The sequence below is a fragment of the Patagioenas fasciata genome, chromosome 19, assembly GCF_037038585.1.
Source record: "Patagioenas fasciata isolate bPatFas1 chromosome 19, bPatFas1.hap1, whole genome shotgun sequence".
Taxonomy (NCBI): domain Eukaryota; kingdom Metazoa; phylum Chordata; class Aves; order Columbiformes; family Columbidae; genus Patagioenas; species Patagioenas fasciata.
Window position 1 is genome coordinate 11,586,279 of NC_092538.1, and position 17,192 is coordinate 11,603,470.

At 41.1% G+C, this 17,192-nt stretch overlaps 1 protein-coding gene across 3 annotated transcripts in view; it reads left to right on the forward strand.

Annotated features, from left to right (window-relative positions):
- The window catches only part of USP32 (ubiquitin specific peptidase 32), a 52,733-nt gene extending 36,030 nt beyond the window's left edge, over positions 1 to 16,703 (forward strand). For all 3 annotated transcript variants that reach the window (XM_065853061.2, XM_065853062.2, XM_065853063.2), the window contains exons 17-34: positions 1,774 to 1,928; positions 2,637 to 2,718; positions 2,971 to 3,045; positions 4,174 to 4,312; positions 4,599 to 4,704; positions 5,394 to 5,567; positions 5,858 to 6,032; positions 6,310 to 6,461; positions 7,070 to 7,181; positions 7,676 to 7,887; positions 9,279 to 9,463; positions 10,028 to 10,114; positions 10,711 to 10,831; positions 11,473 to 11,664; positions 12,241 to 12,529; positions 12,969 to 13,402; positions 13,734 to 13,826; positions 14,346 to 16,703. In XM_065853061.2, coding sequence (XP_065709133.1) covers positions 1,774 to 1,928; positions 2,637 to 2,718; positions 2,971 to 3,045; positions 4,174 to 4,312; positions 4,599 to 4,704; positions 5,394 to 5,567; positions 5,858 to 6,032; positions 6,310 to 6,461; positions 7,070 to 7,181; positions 7,676 to 7,887; positions 9,279 to 9,463; positions 10,028 to 10,114; positions 10,711 to 10,831; positions 11,473 to 11,664; positions 12,241 to 12,529; positions 12,969 to 13,402; positions 13,734 to 13,826; positions 14,346 to 14,519 — 2,957 coding nt within the window. In that variant the 3' untranslated portion in view covers positions 14,520 to 16,703. The remainder of the gene's footprint in view (positions 1 to 1,773; positions 1,929 to 2,636; positions 2,719 to 2,970; positions 3,046 to 4,173; positions 4,313 to 4,598; positions 4,705 to 5,393; positions 5,568 to 5,857; positions 6,033 to 6,309; positions 6,462 to 7,069; positions 7,182 to 7,675; positions 7,888 to 9,278; positions 9,464 to 10,027; positions 10,115 to 10,710; positions 10,832 to 11,472; positions 11,665 to 12,240; positions 12,530 to 12,968; positions 13,403 to 13,733; positions 13,827 to 14,345) is intronic.
- Positions 16,704 to 17,192: the final 489 nt, after the last annotated feature.

A 17,192-nucleotide genomic window follows, 5' to 3' on the forward strand; every position in this document is an offset into this window, starting at 1 on the left:
GACTGGGTTAGGGAGCAGTGAGGCAATCTGGACATCCATCAATCCATGGGTCTGGATGGGATGCACCCACGGGTGCTGAGGGAGCTGGCTGAGGTCATTGCTGGACCGCTCTCCATCATCTTGGCCAAGTCTTGGGAAACGGGGGAGGTGCCCGAGGACTGGAGGAAAGCAAATGTCACTGCAGTCTTCAAAAAGGGCAGGAAGGAGAACCTGGGTAACTCTAGACCAGCCAGCTTCACCTCCATCCATGGAAACTGATGGGACAACTTCTCCTTGGTGCCATCTCAAGGCGTATCAGGGATAAGAGGGTCATTAGGGGCAGTCAGCATGGCTTCACCAAGGGGAAGTCGTGCTTGACCAACCTCATTGACTTTTGGTCTGAAGAAATCCTTGCGGTTCACGTGCGTGTGTGTTTGGATACAGACAGATCCGCATCCACAGTAACCGGAAATGGGCGCCCCTGACTACTGAAGATTAAATCCTTTAGTGTCGTGGGTGTTAGCCCCCAAAATGCAGGTGCTCCAGTTTTCACTGCTTTGGTAGACTCTAAAAGTTCATGTGTAGATAGCGGCTCCCTGCTTGATCAAGTTCTGCTACAGAAACTGCCCGCTGCCCAAATTAATTTTTCCTACTTGACCTAATGAAATGGAAACCGCTTTGTTTGGACATCCTAAAATGCCCAAATTCAGATAAAGAGAATCTTCTGATGTGCCAAATTTGATCTTGATTTGGAATTATTTTGCTCTGCACTAATTTATTTGTCCAATCAGTTATTAATCTTTCTGAGTTTTCAAATATGCTTTCTTGCTGTAATCTTACAACTAATCCTCTGATCCCTAATCTCAGAAAATGCTTTTTTGTTTCCTTTAAAAAATTGAGTACTTTGCTTGGTATAGTGAAGCGAAAGTGATGCTTTGCTGACTTAGAAGATGATTACAGTGTAGTTTTACTCTCTTGTCAAATTGCATGTAATGTTGCCTCTTTTCACATGGTGCTATTTATTTTATTTTAATCTTTTGACAGTGAAAGTAGAACAATGTCGCTTCTTTGGTTACTTAAGTAATGCAGTTGTGCAAATGGGTTTGGCTGTATAATAAAAACTTTTCATGAATATGTTACAGACCTGTCTGTGAAAAGTGGGAAACTTGCTAAGTTTAAACTGAAGAAGCTCAAAAACTAAAGCCTGTAAAGCTGGTCTCATCTCTTTCAAACTGAGCTTGCGCCAATGGTTTATTTAAAGATGAGTTCATAGTATAGAGAAGAGGAACAAGCTCAAGTGATGGAATTAGTTTGTGTTGCAAACATGAGATTATTGAAAAATTCTGGTGAAAATCCTCAGCATCTTCACAGAATGTGCTATGAGGAATTTAGTTTTGAAGAATACTTTGATTGTGAAGCTGCCAGGCTGATTTCGTCTGCACAGGCCAGCATTCATCTCCATAGAAGAGCTGGAGCAAAGTCACGCTGCTTCCAGGCTGGGTTTTTTGACCTTATTTTTTACTTACAATGCGCTCTCAAAAAGAAATTCCTCATGAAATTTTCAAGTCCTTTATTTTGAGAATCACCATTGTTTCCGATACTCTGTCTTTAAGAGAAAAAACGAATAGTCCAGTCCTTTAAAACTACTTTGAAATTATTTATCTCCTATTACAAAATTGCTCCCCAAAGATTCCTAGAAGTTTTGGTAAGACGGGAGGTGAATGTATTCTGATTTCAGTTGGCCTGTGGGTATATACGTTATCCTTTACCCTTTTCTTGTGATTGTGAATCCAGGGAATGTACCTTCACCGAACGCTCCTTTGAAAAGGGTGTTGGCTTACACAGGCTGCTTCAGTCGAATGCAGACTATTAAAGAGATACACGAATATCTCTCCCAGAGGCTACGGATAAAAGAAGAAGATATGCGCCTCTGGTTATACAATAGCGAGGTAATGTCGGTCTTCTTTATTATTTGTATTATCACGTATTGGATGTTGTTTATCGCACTCTTTTCGAGAAACTATTAAATACACACACACAGGAAGAAAGTGGACTTAAGTTTCCTTTGCCATTTAACCACCCAGGTAGGCAAACTCCTGCCACTTATTTTCTAGCAGTGAAATTTAGATTTTGGTGTTACTGACCCAGAAAACTTATATTCTGTTTTCTTAGTAGCCTGACAAACATTAAATTATCCTGTGGTGTATTTAAAAATTAGCAATTGGTTGACCTATTAAAAGACTTGATAGGAAGTGTCACAGGAACTGTTTTAAATAGAAACTAAAATAGATTCTCTGGCTGCCACGCGTGATGCCGTGGGCTCTGTTGGCACAGAAACCAGCAGCCGTCCAGGGGCTTTTCCAAGTGCGTATGTGAACAAATCACCGTGAACAAGCAGAATGTGTTCCTCCAAATCATTAAGTGCGTGTAATTCTCTCATTCTAAAGGAACACCACATAAAAGTAGAGCATTGAACTTGATGCTCCTGGAGGTCAGTGTACTACTGTATTTAATTAACATAGGTAGGAAACCAGTACTCTCATTATTGTGAAGAAATTGTTGATGCTGTTTTAATTTCATTGCTTCGAGATTAAAATATCCTCAGAGAATTTTAAATCTAGAAGTAATAACTACATGAAGTATTTTTTCCCCTGCAGAACTATCTTACTTTGCTGGATGATGAAGATCACAGACTGGAGTATCTTAAAATCCAAGATGAGCAGCATTTAGTAATAGAAGGTATATAGAGGGCCTAGAATTGGTTTACACACTAGAAACAAATATTTTTGTATGAGTAGATACACAGTTAATTGTGTGTGGTACCCATTTCTGCAATTGCCCAAACTACACAAATATACAGGTCTACTGCCTAAACATTTCATTTTTGGAAATTAAATATAGAAAATGATAATTAAACCTCTTCAGCTGTGTAAGCTCTCTGGAGAAAGGAACAAACAATTTTAAAAAATCCTATACCGTATCTCTTTCTAGTTCGAAACAAAGACATGAGCTGGCCGGAAGAGATGTCTTTTATAGCAAACAGCAGTAAAATAGACCGACATAAAGGTGAGTGTTTCCGTGTAGTAGTTGTGCTATGATGAGAAGCAAAATCCAAGAGACTATAGTATGTTAAAACAATTATTTTAATATAACTGCTCTTAACGTAATGGAGGCAATGTAGGCCCACTGATGAACAAGGTGGGTGCCCTGGTGACAGAAGATGCAGAGAAGGCAGAGTTACTAAACGCTTCTTTGTCTCTGTCTGCTCTGCCGAGGCTGTGCTGAGGATCCCGTACCGCTGAGGCCCCAGAGGAAGGCAGCACAATGGAGGAGTTTGCCTGGGTTGATGAGGACTGGGTTAGGGAGCAGTGAGGCAATCTGGACATCCATCAATCCATGGGTCCAGATGGGATGCACCCGCGGGTGCTGAGGGAGCTGGCTGAGGTCATTGCTGGACCGCTCGCTCTCCATCATCTTGGCCAAGTCTTGGGAGACAGGAGAGGTGCCTGAGGACTGGAGGAAAGCAAATGTCACTGCAGTCTTCAAAAAGGGCAAGGAGGACCTGGGTAACTCTAGACCGGTCAGCTTCACCTCCATCCCTGGGAAACTGATGGGACAACTTCTCCTTGGTGCCATCTCAAGGCGTATCAGGGATAAGAGGGTCATTAGGGGCAGTCAACATGGCTTCACCAGCGCAGGGCAACAAAGATGCTGAAGGGAGTGGAGCATCTCACTTATGAGGAATGGCTGAGGGAGCTGGGGCTCTTCAGCTTGAAGGAGACTGAGGGGTGACCTCATCAATGTTCACAGGTGTATAAAGAGGGAGTGTCAGGAGAATGGAGCCAGGCTCTTCTTGGTGACAACCAATGACAGGACAAGGGGTAGTGGGTTCAAACTGGAACACAAGAGGTTCCACTTAAATTTGAGAAGAAACCTGGAAATAGTTTGTATGGGTTATACTGATATCCACAGTCGATCAGATCTACCGAAATACCTCGGTTTCTGTTAACTTGAGGTGAGAGAACACATTTTTTTGAACAGGCTGGGCCTGTTGCATCTGTGGTAGCTGTAGTCTTGTAACTGGGAGCAGGATAAATTCAATTGGTTACTGTGAAAAGGTCGCGTTCTTTACTGGTACGCTATTCTGAATTGTTCACATTATCACAACTGGTATAATTGTTTTGTTTGTCTCAGTTCCTACTGAAAAGGGTGCTACTGGATTAAGCAACCTGGGGAACACGTGTTTCATGAACTCCAGTATCCAGTGCGTCAGTAACACCCAACCGCTCACTCGGTATTTCATCTCAGGAAGACATCTTTATGAACTTAACAGGTAATCTTCTGTCTGAGACCACTGGCATTTTAAATGCTGTAACATTTCTTTAAAATGAGCTCCAGCTTTCAGAAGTAGACGGGCTGAATAAATCCTTTGAAGTTCAGTGTTACCAACCATCATTTATACAGCAGGTACTAAATTAGATACACAAAAGTATAAACTGCTTTTGTTCCTGAGAGAGCTAAAACAGTTCAACAAGAAGCCTTTGCACATCCCTGCATATCCCCATGCTTGAACTTTGTTTAAATTTCTAGTGTGGTATTAATTACTTTATGATTTCTAGGACAAATCCAATAGGAATGAAAGGACACATGGCCAAGTGCTATGGGGATTTGGTGCAGGAGCTGTGGAGTGGAACTCAGAAGAATATAGCACCGTTAAAGCTGCGGGTAGGTTACTTAGAGGTGGAAAGCAAGAATTTCTTTGGATAACAGAAATCTTTTAATGCACTTTTTCCTGATTTTACCTGCATTGTGGTGGTTCTGGGACTCAGTACCTACTGCAGAGAAAGAGGGGAAACTTTGGACATACATTTCAAGTGTTAGAAGTTGGCTGTGAGGCCAGTGACCGTGTCCTGGGTATCAGTCATCACTTTCCTTACTCCTGACTGGTCACAGAATTTGCTTTTTGCCTGCAAGGAATGTCAGAGAGTGTTCAGAGAAGGGCTGCATGGGGGAAGAGGCACATCTGGAGGGGACGAGAGGCACATCTGGGGGGACAAGAGGCACATCTGGGTGGACAAGAGGCACATCTGGAGGAGGCCATTGCTCAGCAGGGCTGGTGCTCAGGACCGGAGCAGCTTTCTGGGGAATATAATAATGATTCAGTGCTTGTAAGGTCACAGGAGTTACTGATATGAATCAGGGATTATGATATAAAATGTGGCTTTTATAGCCCTGTTAGGGACAGAAGATCATGGATTTGCCTGCAAATTGTCTTTTGTTCTGAAAGAACCAGGGGTTTAGCAATTGAAGTTGTGCTCGTTGACAGCCTGCGTCTTGGCTACGATATTTTGATTTATTGTTACAACTTTTGTTACATGACGTAAAATTAACTTTCTGGCTTTTTTTTTTTATAGTGGACAATAGCAAAATATGCTCCCAGATTTAATGGCTTTCAGCAGCAAGACTCACAGGAGCTTCTGGCTTTTCTTTTGGATGGTCTTCACGAAGATTTGAACAGGGTTCATGACAAGCCCTATGTTGAACTGAAAGACAGCGATGGTCGACCAGACTGGGAGGTAGCAGCAGAGGTATGGGTTAACAGTTTTGAGTTTGCGGTTGGTTTGTTTGCTGATGGGTCCTTTCAGAAGTACTTTAAATGATGCCATACCTTGATTATTGTGTAAATTGAAACTTTCTTTACTCATGTTGAAATTAAATACTTCCTATTTATTAGAAATTGGTAAGCAACTTCTATGGAAATAACGTGACTTCCATGGGCTGTTGAAGCTTCAGAGGTCTTGCAGCGTATCCTCCTGTAGTTCCAGCAAGTAGCCTGCAGTTTCTAACTTTGCGTTGTGTTTTTTGGACTTCATTTTAGGCCTGGGAAAACCACTTGAGAAGAAATAGATCCATTGTCGTAGATTTATTTCATGGGCAGCTGAAGTCACAAGTCAAATGTAAAACTTGTGGACACATAAGCGTTAGATTTGACCCTTTTAATTTTTTATCCTTGCCTTTGCCAATGGACAGCTACATGCACCTAGAAATCACAGGTGAGTAGGAGTGTTTAACTCTGTAACTTGTCAGGGCTAAAATAATTGTGTATGTAGAACAGATCTTCAACAACTATAAAAATCCAGATTTTATGTTAGCAGTTACGCTTAAAAATAGTATAACTGTTTTATTATACTTCAGTATAAGGATTTTCATTGGAATGCAGTTAAATGAAAATAAACCCTTTAAAAACAGAGCATAGATGGCCCATTTTCAATCTTGACTGAAGGACTTTCCTGGTTTGCTGACCCATGTGTTTCTTTTCCCCATTTATAGTAATTAAATTAGATGGTACTACTCCTGTTCGGTATGGCCTGAGATTGAACATGGATGAAAAGTATACGGGTTTGAAAAAACAGTTGAGCGAACTCTGTGGGCTAAAACCAGAACAGATTCTGCTTGCAGAAGTGCATAGCTCCAACATAAAGGTAAGAAGAAGAAAGATGAATTATTACTGCAACATACTTTTTGTGTTTTATATCTCTGGAGAAACTTTTATTTCATTCTTAAACTGTATTGAAGCTTGCTTTAAATAGATATAAAATCAAAGTAAACAACCAAAATAGACCACTTACGAACAAAATCAGTAGTGATGTAGAAGCGTGCAGAAGTTTAAATGAATTGAGTACTGATGATATTTTTAGGAAGAAAAAGGCAAAAATCATCTTGAGGTAATAAATCTCAAGGTAGATTGCTTTGAGTTGAAACACTGTCAAGATGTTGCAGGCGTAAGTAATGACTGACGTTAGTGTGTGTGTGTATATATATGAAATTATTTTTGCTGTCATTGGGTAGGATTAAAACTGCTTGTAAGTGGGTGCTCTCAGCCTGCTTAGAGAACCAGCAATAACTCCCAGGTCTGGCCACAGAGATCTGCTTGCTGGTTCCCTTTTTGTCTCCTAGAAAGGCGTAAGAAAGCAAATGGGAGGGGAAAGGTGATGAGCTGATAGACACGCTGTTTTCAAAAGGACAAATGGTTCAGAGTCACAGACAGAAGGATATACGTGACTCACTAGCTTTCCCTTTTCTATTGAAGAACTTTCCTCAAGACAACCAGAAAGTCCGGTTATCAGTGAGTGGGTTTTTGTGTGCGTTTGAAATTCCGATTCCAGGATCCCCTACGTCAGCTTCAAGTCCTGTGCAGACAGGTAAAACAAAATTATATTTATTTTCTTATTCATTTAAAATGCTTAGATACTGGGGAACGTCAAGAGAAAACCTAAATTCTTAGTGGTGAGTATCCGTGAGGATTAAAGAAAGGACAAATAAGTTATAGTTCTTATCCACAGAGAATCTGTGAGCAGGCTCAGTGTCTGCTGGTGGTCTGTGATTGCTGTTATTTCAGTTAAAGACACAAGAAACAAGCAAAATATTTTATTACTTGTGGATTGGCTCTAAGGCAGGACATGTAAAAAATTGAAATCACGGTTTTGGTTTTATTGTTTGTGGTTTCATATATGGGTTGTAAACACCTGCTATTCTTTGCTCTTGCGTGATCTGATTTTGCAAGGTTGTGGGCAAATAAAAGGTTGGATGTTGGTCTTGAGGAGAGTAGAAGATATTTCATGAAGTGTGTAGAACAGAAAGGATAAATCAGTTGTGGTTACTGTAGATAATTGAGAATGTAACTGTGTGTCTACAGATGTCTCAACTGGGCCATCAGTTAATGGAGCACCCAACATCATCATGAACGGGGACCTTCCCAAACCAACCCTGATTCCCAACGGAATGCCAAATACTGTAGTGCCATGTGGGACAGAGCGTAACGTCACCGGCTGGGCTCTCAACGGCCACGTGCCATCGCTCGCTGACAGCCCGTGTACGGGGTACATCATTGCAGTCCACAGAAAAATGGTTGGTAGTTTGCATTTCTTATAAATAGTTCGCGTAACGCACTTTGAGAGAACGTCAGCGAGGATTCTTTTTTATGTCTATATGATAAATTCATCTTTAATTCTTAAGAAGAGGGAACATAAATACATTTCCCTCCTAAGTGAGTGCCAACTTCTAGAGAAACACAGCTCATGTAGCTTTAAATCGTAGTGTCTGATGTTGGTGTATTTTTCTTCCCCTCGTACTGGCATGCTTCCCAGTTCTTTAATACCGAGATGCATACTTGGGCGTTCACGAACTCCCTGATTAAATGTTCCAGATTCTTTGAGCAGAAAAAAATCTGAGCTACGAGAAACGCATTTTTTTCCCATTATGTGGAAAAGCTTTATTTCTTACACGGGAACAGAGTGAAGATACAGTGTGCGTTCTTGGGTCATTCTGTTGGCATGAACTACTCTTTGTAGAAGCATCTGTAGTGAAGTTGAACTCTAAATGTCAAAGCGGGGGGACCGAACACCTCAAATAGCCTCGCGCTCAGTGTGCGCTGTGTCCAGACTTGGTTCTGTCGGCATTTAGAGCCTGGTGGATATGGGCCAGGAGGCCATTTGACTCCCATCTCTGCTGCCTGGTTTGTGAGGCTTTTTCACTTTATTCTCTCAAGCAGTGGCCACTCACCACTGTTAGCACCGTTCTCTTGATTCAAAGTTTGCAGCATCTCTTAGGTGACTGGCGTAATGCTTCTAAGCCATTGCAAGCTGCTGGTTGTACGGCAAGTTGTTTGTGGAAGCAATTGCAGGAATCCACGCTTGTCGTTGTCAAAAATCACATTTATGGAAAGAGTTAATTGTGTGAAGCCTATGCAAGACGGTAGCCGTTTGCTGTACCTCGGCGTCATTAAGTTGACATGTTAAATCTATCTTATCAATGGGAGGTGTGGCGTGAAGGTTATTTGTTGACTTGGAATAAGTTGTGTACAAGTCTGTTGTGCCTCCTTTGACGTCAAGGTTTTCTTTCTCTAGCAAACATGCGCTTCCCTGGTGTAGAGGCCGTTTGGGGACAGGGATCAGCTTCGTTAGGTGCATGTCCCCATTACTATGTGGTGGGAAAAGCAAGAAATACACATTATAAGAAATACAAATTTTATTGTATGTGGTTGGAATACAGGTTTGTGGTCTAATGCCTAAATCACATTGCCATAATATAAAACATGAAAAAGTTTTCAAGTCAATAATAAAAATTTACAGTATTTAATATTGGGAAAAAAATGCTGAAGTAGAGTACTTTTAGTAGAATTAATGGTTTATTTTAATTGCCAAAGCCTGAAATAAGTAACAAGGTCAGCATCCTAGTAATCATGGTAACGTGTTAACGCACACTTACATCTGAGTCATTCTTTTATTTCACATATGCAGATGCGGACAGAGCTGTATTTTCTTTCATCTCAGAAGAATCGGCCCAGTCTCTTTGGAATGCCACTGATCGTCCCGTGCACGGTTCACACACGGAAGAAAGATCTATACGATGCCGTGTGGATCCAGGTGTCGCGGCTCGCCAGCCCCCTCCCGCCGCAGGAGGCCAGTAACCACGCACAGGACTGGTGAGTGCGGCCCCTCCGCCTTTGGCCTTCACTTGCCTACAAGATTTCAAACTATATTCACCTTCATCAGTCTTGACTCCTTGTAATACCTCTGTTTAATGAACCCTGTGCTTTTTAATGTATAATTAAGCTTTGAATGTCAACAACTTTAGGAATGATTGTGTGTGCTTGTACCCCAGATGCTTTCTGCCTGCGGATTCCATTTAGTGGGTTATTTTTGGAAGAAGTAATTTCAGAGTCCTGCAATTTAATAATGGCAATAATTAAAAATAACTTCTAATCCTTTTAAGTGCACTTAAATATAGTATAGCTTCTAGCTGTACTTAAAGGTTGGCTTTATACAAATTGGCTGACTCATTCTCATCCAGTGACTGATAATGAAGTATATCTGGCAAATTTAGGTGATACAAAGGCAGGTCTTGTTTTAGTAGCTCAATCCCATCAAAATTACAATTTTGAGAGGGTTTTCGGTGTTCTTTTGAAGTGAACGTAGCAAGCATAGTGAAGGAAGGTAATTGGCAGTCTGAGTGTTCATGTCTCATGTTGCGTTCTCTTGTGTTTCAGTGACGACAGCATGGGGTACCAGTATCCCTTCACCCTCAGGGTCGTCCAGAAGGATGGAAATTCTTGTGCTTGGTGTCCATGGTACAGGTAAATGGTGCTTTTTAGATTTAAGGAGAGGAATCAACCCAACAGAAAGGTAATTTATGGTAATGGCTTTGTGCTGCGTTTCAGATTTCTGAGGTAATATCAAACAAAAAGAATCTAATTTAACCAAAGCTGTCACGTGGCACATTTTCACTGCGGTGTGGCTTTCCTGACCTAGAGAGCTGAAAGCTCTGCTGGCACAGAAACTTGAAATTTGGAGACAGACATGAGATTATCAAAAACCCTCTTAACCCGCCGCAGTGTTCTGTGTGCATGTGTGTGTGTATGTATATGCAGGCACATACATGTCCGTAGTTGGATGATGTAAATCATCTACCCTCGCTAGTTCCCGTGACATTCGAGGAGTGAGAATTAAAATGGACAGTAAGACATGCACCCTGGAACCATGCTTGGAATTTTCCCTAAACAAAGATATGCTACGGAAAGTTCCAGATCCTTGATGGAAGGAACTCACTGAAGACAAGACCTGGACTTTGAGGGTGCATGTATTAAGAAATAAAGAGCAGAACTGGAGTGTGAAGTAATGTCAGACTTATTTATTAGATGGTTTGCTCACCACGCATAACATTTTTATGTAGGTTTTGCCGTGGCTGTAAGATCGAGTGCACGGAAGATCGAGCTTGTGTTGGAAACGCGTACATTGCTGTGGACTGGGACCCAACTGCGCTCCATCTGCGCTACCAGACGTCGCAAGAACGGGTACAATTTCAACGTAAACCTTTTCTTGTTTGTTAATAACTCTGAAGCAGAACCCATTTCACAATTTTTTCTTAATTGGATGCTTCTTTTTTCCATTTTCTGTTAAACTGAAGTCAGTAGTCATCAAACAGTATATTCTAGATAAATTAATGTCTTAATGTTAGACCTCTGGCATGACCATGAAGTGGAAGGGAAGCTTTTAAGAAACCACAGCAGTGTGTTTTCTGTGTGTTATGAGTTGCTTTTGATCGAACCTCCACAATATATTACAAAATGTATTAATTTGATAAATTTTCTAAGCACACCAGTGCTGTAAATGGTTATGTGCATCAACAAAACATATTTAAAGGGAAAGCTATAGCTGAGTTAAGCTAGAATAGCTCTTCAAACTTGTGAGTTGAATCTATACGTACGTGCTTTATGGATAATTTTGTAATCAGAACCCAAGAATAAGGCCAGTGCATGATTTGTATGGCTGCCTCTTCATAATTGAAGTAAATTTCTACTAGAACTTAGTGCATCTAGTTTGTATCTGCAATCCTAAAAAACTATGGGATGTTATTTGTACGACACTGACCAGAACCTTCCTCCGAGCAGGTCGTATATGTTTCCAAGTCAGATACAGTTTTATTTCCCTTCAGATTGTAGAGGAACACGAAAGCGTTGAGCAAAGCCGCCGAGCGCAAGCAGAGCCCATCAATCTGGACAGTTGTCTCAGAGCCTTCACCAGTGAGGAGGAGCTGGGCGAGGATGAGATGTATTACTGCTCCAAGTGCAAGACCCACTGTCTGGCCACCAAAAAACTGGATCTTTGGAGGCTTCCCCCTATTTTGGTATGATCTTGTGTAATTTACAGCAACAAAACTGAAGTACGTTGATCACAGATGTGAATTGCTGTGTATGTCTCCTTGTTCTGAATAAGAAAATCTGCTTTTGTTCCCAGTCTCAGGAGCGGCATTGCCTCGGTTTGCTGCGTGCGTTTCTGTCATGCAGGCAGCCAGAACAAACCTCAGATCCTTTTGAATCTTTTTAGCTGAAAAATGGCAGGAAATGGTGTTTGCATTCAGTGTCACCCGTTCTGACACCCTTAGGAACTCTTGCTGGTAACGTGATCTTTTGTCTGGTTGTATCACACCTGCATTTGTCGCTTTCCCAATTTGGTAGATTATTCAAAACACAGATTGCTGAGCTGAAGTAACCTTTTCCATCGGTTCCCATCAGAATATTAGTTCCGTATTTTACCAGTTTGATTCCAAAATCTAAATTGTCACGTACAGCGTTGTTACTGGGGTTTTCATTAGCATATGATAGAACTTGTTTGTTTTGTGAAAAACTGGTTTTAAACAGTGGAATGATTCACTGTGATGTAATTGTCCTCCTTTAATTTTCTCTAACATCTCTCTCCTTAGATCATTCACCTGAAAAGATTTCAGTTCGTAAATGGCCGCTGGATAAAATCTCAGAAAATTGTTAAGTTCCCCAGAGAAAATTTCGACCCAAGTGCCTTTTTGGTACAAAGGGACCCAAGTCATTTGCAAAGAAAGCAGCTCCTGCTCCCGGCTGAGAGTCCTGAACCACGGGCTCCCGCAGGGGAGCCGAGAAAAACAGATCTGCAGATCACTTACACAGCAGGAGAGGGAGACACGCTGAACAGGAGCCCGTCCTCCCTCAGCACTACTGTCTTGAATAATATCAAAGGTAGGTCACAATGAGGGAAAATTCCAGTCAATACTGACATTTGGAAGGGGAAAAAAATATCTATTATGAGTAACATTTTAATGTTTCTTCAGCTAAAGAGCTGGACTTATTTTGAAACACTCTTTTCTGGTGTGTTTGCCCTGGAAATCTTAGTGAAGATATAACAAAAATTAAAAAGAAAAGGTGCTCAGTGACAAGAGGTATTGGCACCGTCTGCTTGCGTAAGTGGCTGGGTTAAGAGCGAGGAACGTGCTTCTGCGTACAAGGGTTAAGTTTCAGTTTATAGGTGTATATATACATATGCGCAAAGATATTGATACATACCACCCATAGTGAAACAGTGGGTTTTAATATTTGGTTATTCAAAAAAGCACTTTTAAAGAAAGAATCTAGACTAAGTGTTTACTTATCTTAATAGTCCACGTGTTTTCTGTTTTAGCATCTCCGTCTCTGGGGAGGAAGAGTGGAGCCAGCTGTCCTTCAAGTAAAAGCAGTAGCCCAAATAGTAGCCCAAGGACTTTAGGAAGAGGCAAAGGGCGCCTGCGGCTGCCGCAGCTGGGTAAAAACAAACTGTCGAGTAGCAAAGAAAATTTGGATGCAAGTAAAGAGAACGGTACTGACCAGGAGCAGAGGTTTTCCTCTGAGCAAGGCGATGCTCTGACCAGAGGACAGAGCTTGGGCGGTAGCCAGAGTGAACTGTTCACTGCTCAGGACAGCGAGGTGACCCTGGCCAACGGATACATCTGTGAGCAGAACACCTACAGCAACGGCAGCATCAACGGGCAGATCGAGAACCACAGCGAGGACGATATCGCTGATGACCAAAGAGAAGACTTGTGTGTTAACCCTATTTACAATCTATATGCAATTTCGGTAAGTTCATTTTTTATATCAGTGAACTATGTGGCATTGTTTGACTACATGCATTCACTCTGTTGTTTTCATTACAAGAAGTATGAATCTGTTGAGAAGGAGAACAAAGTAGAGCCATTGTCAGCAGAATACAACTGAGTACAACTGAAAAGTGTTTCTCCGCATAATGTCTCTTCTGCTTGAGTATATAAGCTTAGTCAGCTCCCAATGTATAGATTGTCATGAACCATTGTCACTCACTTGAAGATCCTGAATTTGAGAGTCATTCATTCTGTGAATTTTGAGTTTTGATGTTTGATCCAGAATTTATTTTCTTCTTTGTTTTCTTCAGTGCCATTCAGGAATTATGGGAGGGGGTCATTATGTCACTTATGCCAAAAACCCGAACAACAAGTGGTACTGCTACAATGACAGTAGCTGTAAGGTAAAGCATTTGCTTTTGTGGCAAATAATTTTCATCTTTGTTACCTCGAGCCAAAGAAATGAGAACCATTCTTTGAAATCCTGAGCATCTCAAATGTTGCATCAGATAAATGTTAAAATTCTTAACTGAAATTGTAGATGAGTTTATTTTCCAGTTAACATCTGTTCATCAGCTGCTACCATGGCTAAGGAAAGATGCTTATTTTGTATAAAGATAGAAAAATTACTAAAAATGGCAGCCTGAGAGTATTGTTTCATGATGCTGGCAGTTTTGCATTCAATTCCCAAAGAATTAAGTTCCGACATTTCTAAGTGTGCGTGTTTATCACTATAAAATGTGTACTTTTCAAGTAAATAATGGAGGCTGATAACTCTAATAAGGGAGACAAGAAATGGGATTCTTCTTGTAAACAGCCAGTTAAAAATACTGTTCCTAGGGCAGTTGTGTGTATTTTAAGCTCGGAGACAGCAGCACAATTGTCCCGTTGGGTATTTCAGACGGTGGTTTTCCCTGTTGCAGGAGTTGCATCCCGATGAAATCGACACCGACTCTGCCTACATTCTTTTCTACGAGCAGCAGGGGGTAGACTATGCACAATTTCTGCCAAAGATCGACGGCAAGAAGATGGCAGACACGAGCAGCATGGACGAGGATTTTGAGTCGGACTATAAGAAATACTGCGTTTTGCAGTGAGCAGATGACCTTCCGGGGGCTGTTCTGGGAGTGCGAGGGGTGACATCCTGCAGCTTGCGTTTGGTGAAAATGTTCTTGAAACGGATAACCTAAGTGTAGTTGTTGTACCCGGTGACCTGAAAGCACAAAAGGAAAACCCTAATTAAATAGAAGTTAATATAAAGATAGTATTGTTTTGTTCTGTTATCTCACTACATGCTCTAAACGTTTCTGATGTCAGACATCAGGTTGAGACTGCCATTGGCCTTTAAACAAAATGGTTTGAGAAAAGCCGACTAGGACCAAATAAGAGCTAAATTAAATAGTCCAAATAAGAGCTAAACGAAGTAGTGTAGAGTTTACCAACTGTTCTAACAAACCCCTGAGGTTCTCTTTAGGTTTAAGATAACGGGGAAAATAAAAATTGTAGTGTTGTCTTTGGACAACATGATATTGCTACCTCCTTTTTCCTGCAGTTTTATTGCATTTTATTGGCAAAACAGGGAAAGCAAGAGAATGAGAAGTGCACAAATTGAAGGAATTATCATCAAGAGTAGAAGTTTCCAGTTTTGCCACCACTAATGTGTGTCGGTTGCTTTCTTTCTGTATGTTGGGAGCACAACCAAATCATCATTTGAGGAGAGAGAGATTAATTTCTACACTTGAATGGCTTATGATGATGGTTTTCTCCATGTGTTGGCTGTGCGGATCAACACATTTCAGGAATGGCTTTTCTGCCTGGAGAGAGTCGTCTCAACCTCCTGAGACGCCTCGCGTTGAAACTTCAGGTTGAAGAGAGTAGTTTGTGGTGACACGAGCGGCATCTTAAAAACGTGCACATTGCACAAGGTGTTCCCAGCTTTCGGAAGGAAAGATGCTTGAGCTGATGTTTCATGGCTGGTGTTGCTTTTGAATTTGCACTTTTAAAAAGTCGTATGATTGAATTCAAAACCATGGTTTGTTTTTTGTTGTTGTAAGGGCTCTGGAGTGAATGGCTGTGAATTATCCACTGTGTATTTCAACCGAATACGAAGCCGTGGCTGTCAGGTAGCTGTCGTAGCACTCATGGATGGTTTGTTTAGCGGTTTCATAATTGAATGGAGTTGCTTTATTTCAGAATTTGGTTGCCTTTTCAAATTCTCTTTTTTTTTGCAGCAGGTTATTTGTATACTTGCAATTAAACCGGAACTGCTTTCCCTGCCCTCGCAACATGCTCGTTGAAGTCGGTGGGCTCATTGCATGAAGGAAAGCATGACCGAGTCTTAGCAGACACTGGAAAAAAGATCCCTTTAAACCTTTTCAGTGTTAAATTGTTTGCATATCTGAATGACGATACAAGTTTCACTCTTTTTGGGCATTTGTTCTTCAGCTGAGTCTAAGGAGCTCACTAATTTTGCCATAAGTCATCTTCCAAATTCTTTAGATGCGTTTATCCTCACTAACAAAATCGATGCTTACGTGGTTGATCTCTGAAATAGAAGTTTGGATTCATTTTAATGTGGTTTACGAGAATGCCAAACCTACCGATAGGTTGATGATTTCCAGTTCTATCCATGTGAGAAGCTCTCCCGGCTGCTCTCGCTGTCTTTGCTGGGGCAGAACCCCCCGTGCCTCTGGCGGAGGTCGCGCCGCAGCAGATCAGCTCCAGAACAAGTGGGGTCCTGCTTGGGAAGTGTCGCTCCCATCCTACATGGTCTTTTATCTTTAAAATGCTCTAAACATTGACACTGAAGCGAAGCAAACCTGACTCGTGGATTTCTAGGTTAGAAGCTTTTTCAGTGCCCGTTTGTCTACTCCTCCCTACGCAAACTCCATGAAAAGTGAAAGATTTTCAACTGATTTACTTTAAAATGTTTTATTTAAGCAGGTAGCACAATCTACTAATGTTATTTGATCTTCTGTGTTTGTTATATTGGTTGTAATTAATTTTTTAAATTAAATTAATTCATGAATTAGTAGTAAATTTATTAAGTTAACTATTAACTACATTCACTTTGTAAATTATTGTATAAAACTTATTGACAATGCACTGACTTTAGAAAGATGTTAATGTACATAAATACCTTGTAAATAAAATAGTGTTGATGTACTGGAATATGAGCTGTATTAAAAAAAGGTATCGGTAATTGTATATGGAGTGAACCTGTTTATCTGTAACTATATTATTCAAACAAATTAAATACTGTGGATGCAGATGAAGTGTCACTTCTTGTCAGTTAATTCTTATTAGCTGGTTTCCTGCTTTCCAGTTTCTGTACTGTTCTCATGAGGCTTGAATGGATTCGTCAGTCCTAACGACTGGAAGGTGTGAGTGGGTGACAGCAGTTTGTCCAGCACAGCGCTTGTTCTAAGTGCCGAGATATTGCAGCTCTTTTAAGTTTTGGGTTTAAGTTCTTTTAGTTAACTTCTAGAATGTTTTCCATTCACGATGTATGTTTGTTGATAGTATTTTGATGTATGCCAGTGTATTTTATATGCCTGGGTTGATGAGGACTGGGTTAGGGAGCAGTGTGAGGAAAGGCTGAGGGAGCTGGGGCTCTGGAGCTGGAGGAGACTGAGGGGTGACCTCATTAATGTTTACAGATCTATGAAGGGTGAGTGTCAGGAGGATGGAGCCAGGTGACAACCAGTGATAGGACAAGGGGTAATGGGTAGAAAATGGAACACAAGAGGTTCCACTTAAATTTGAGAAGA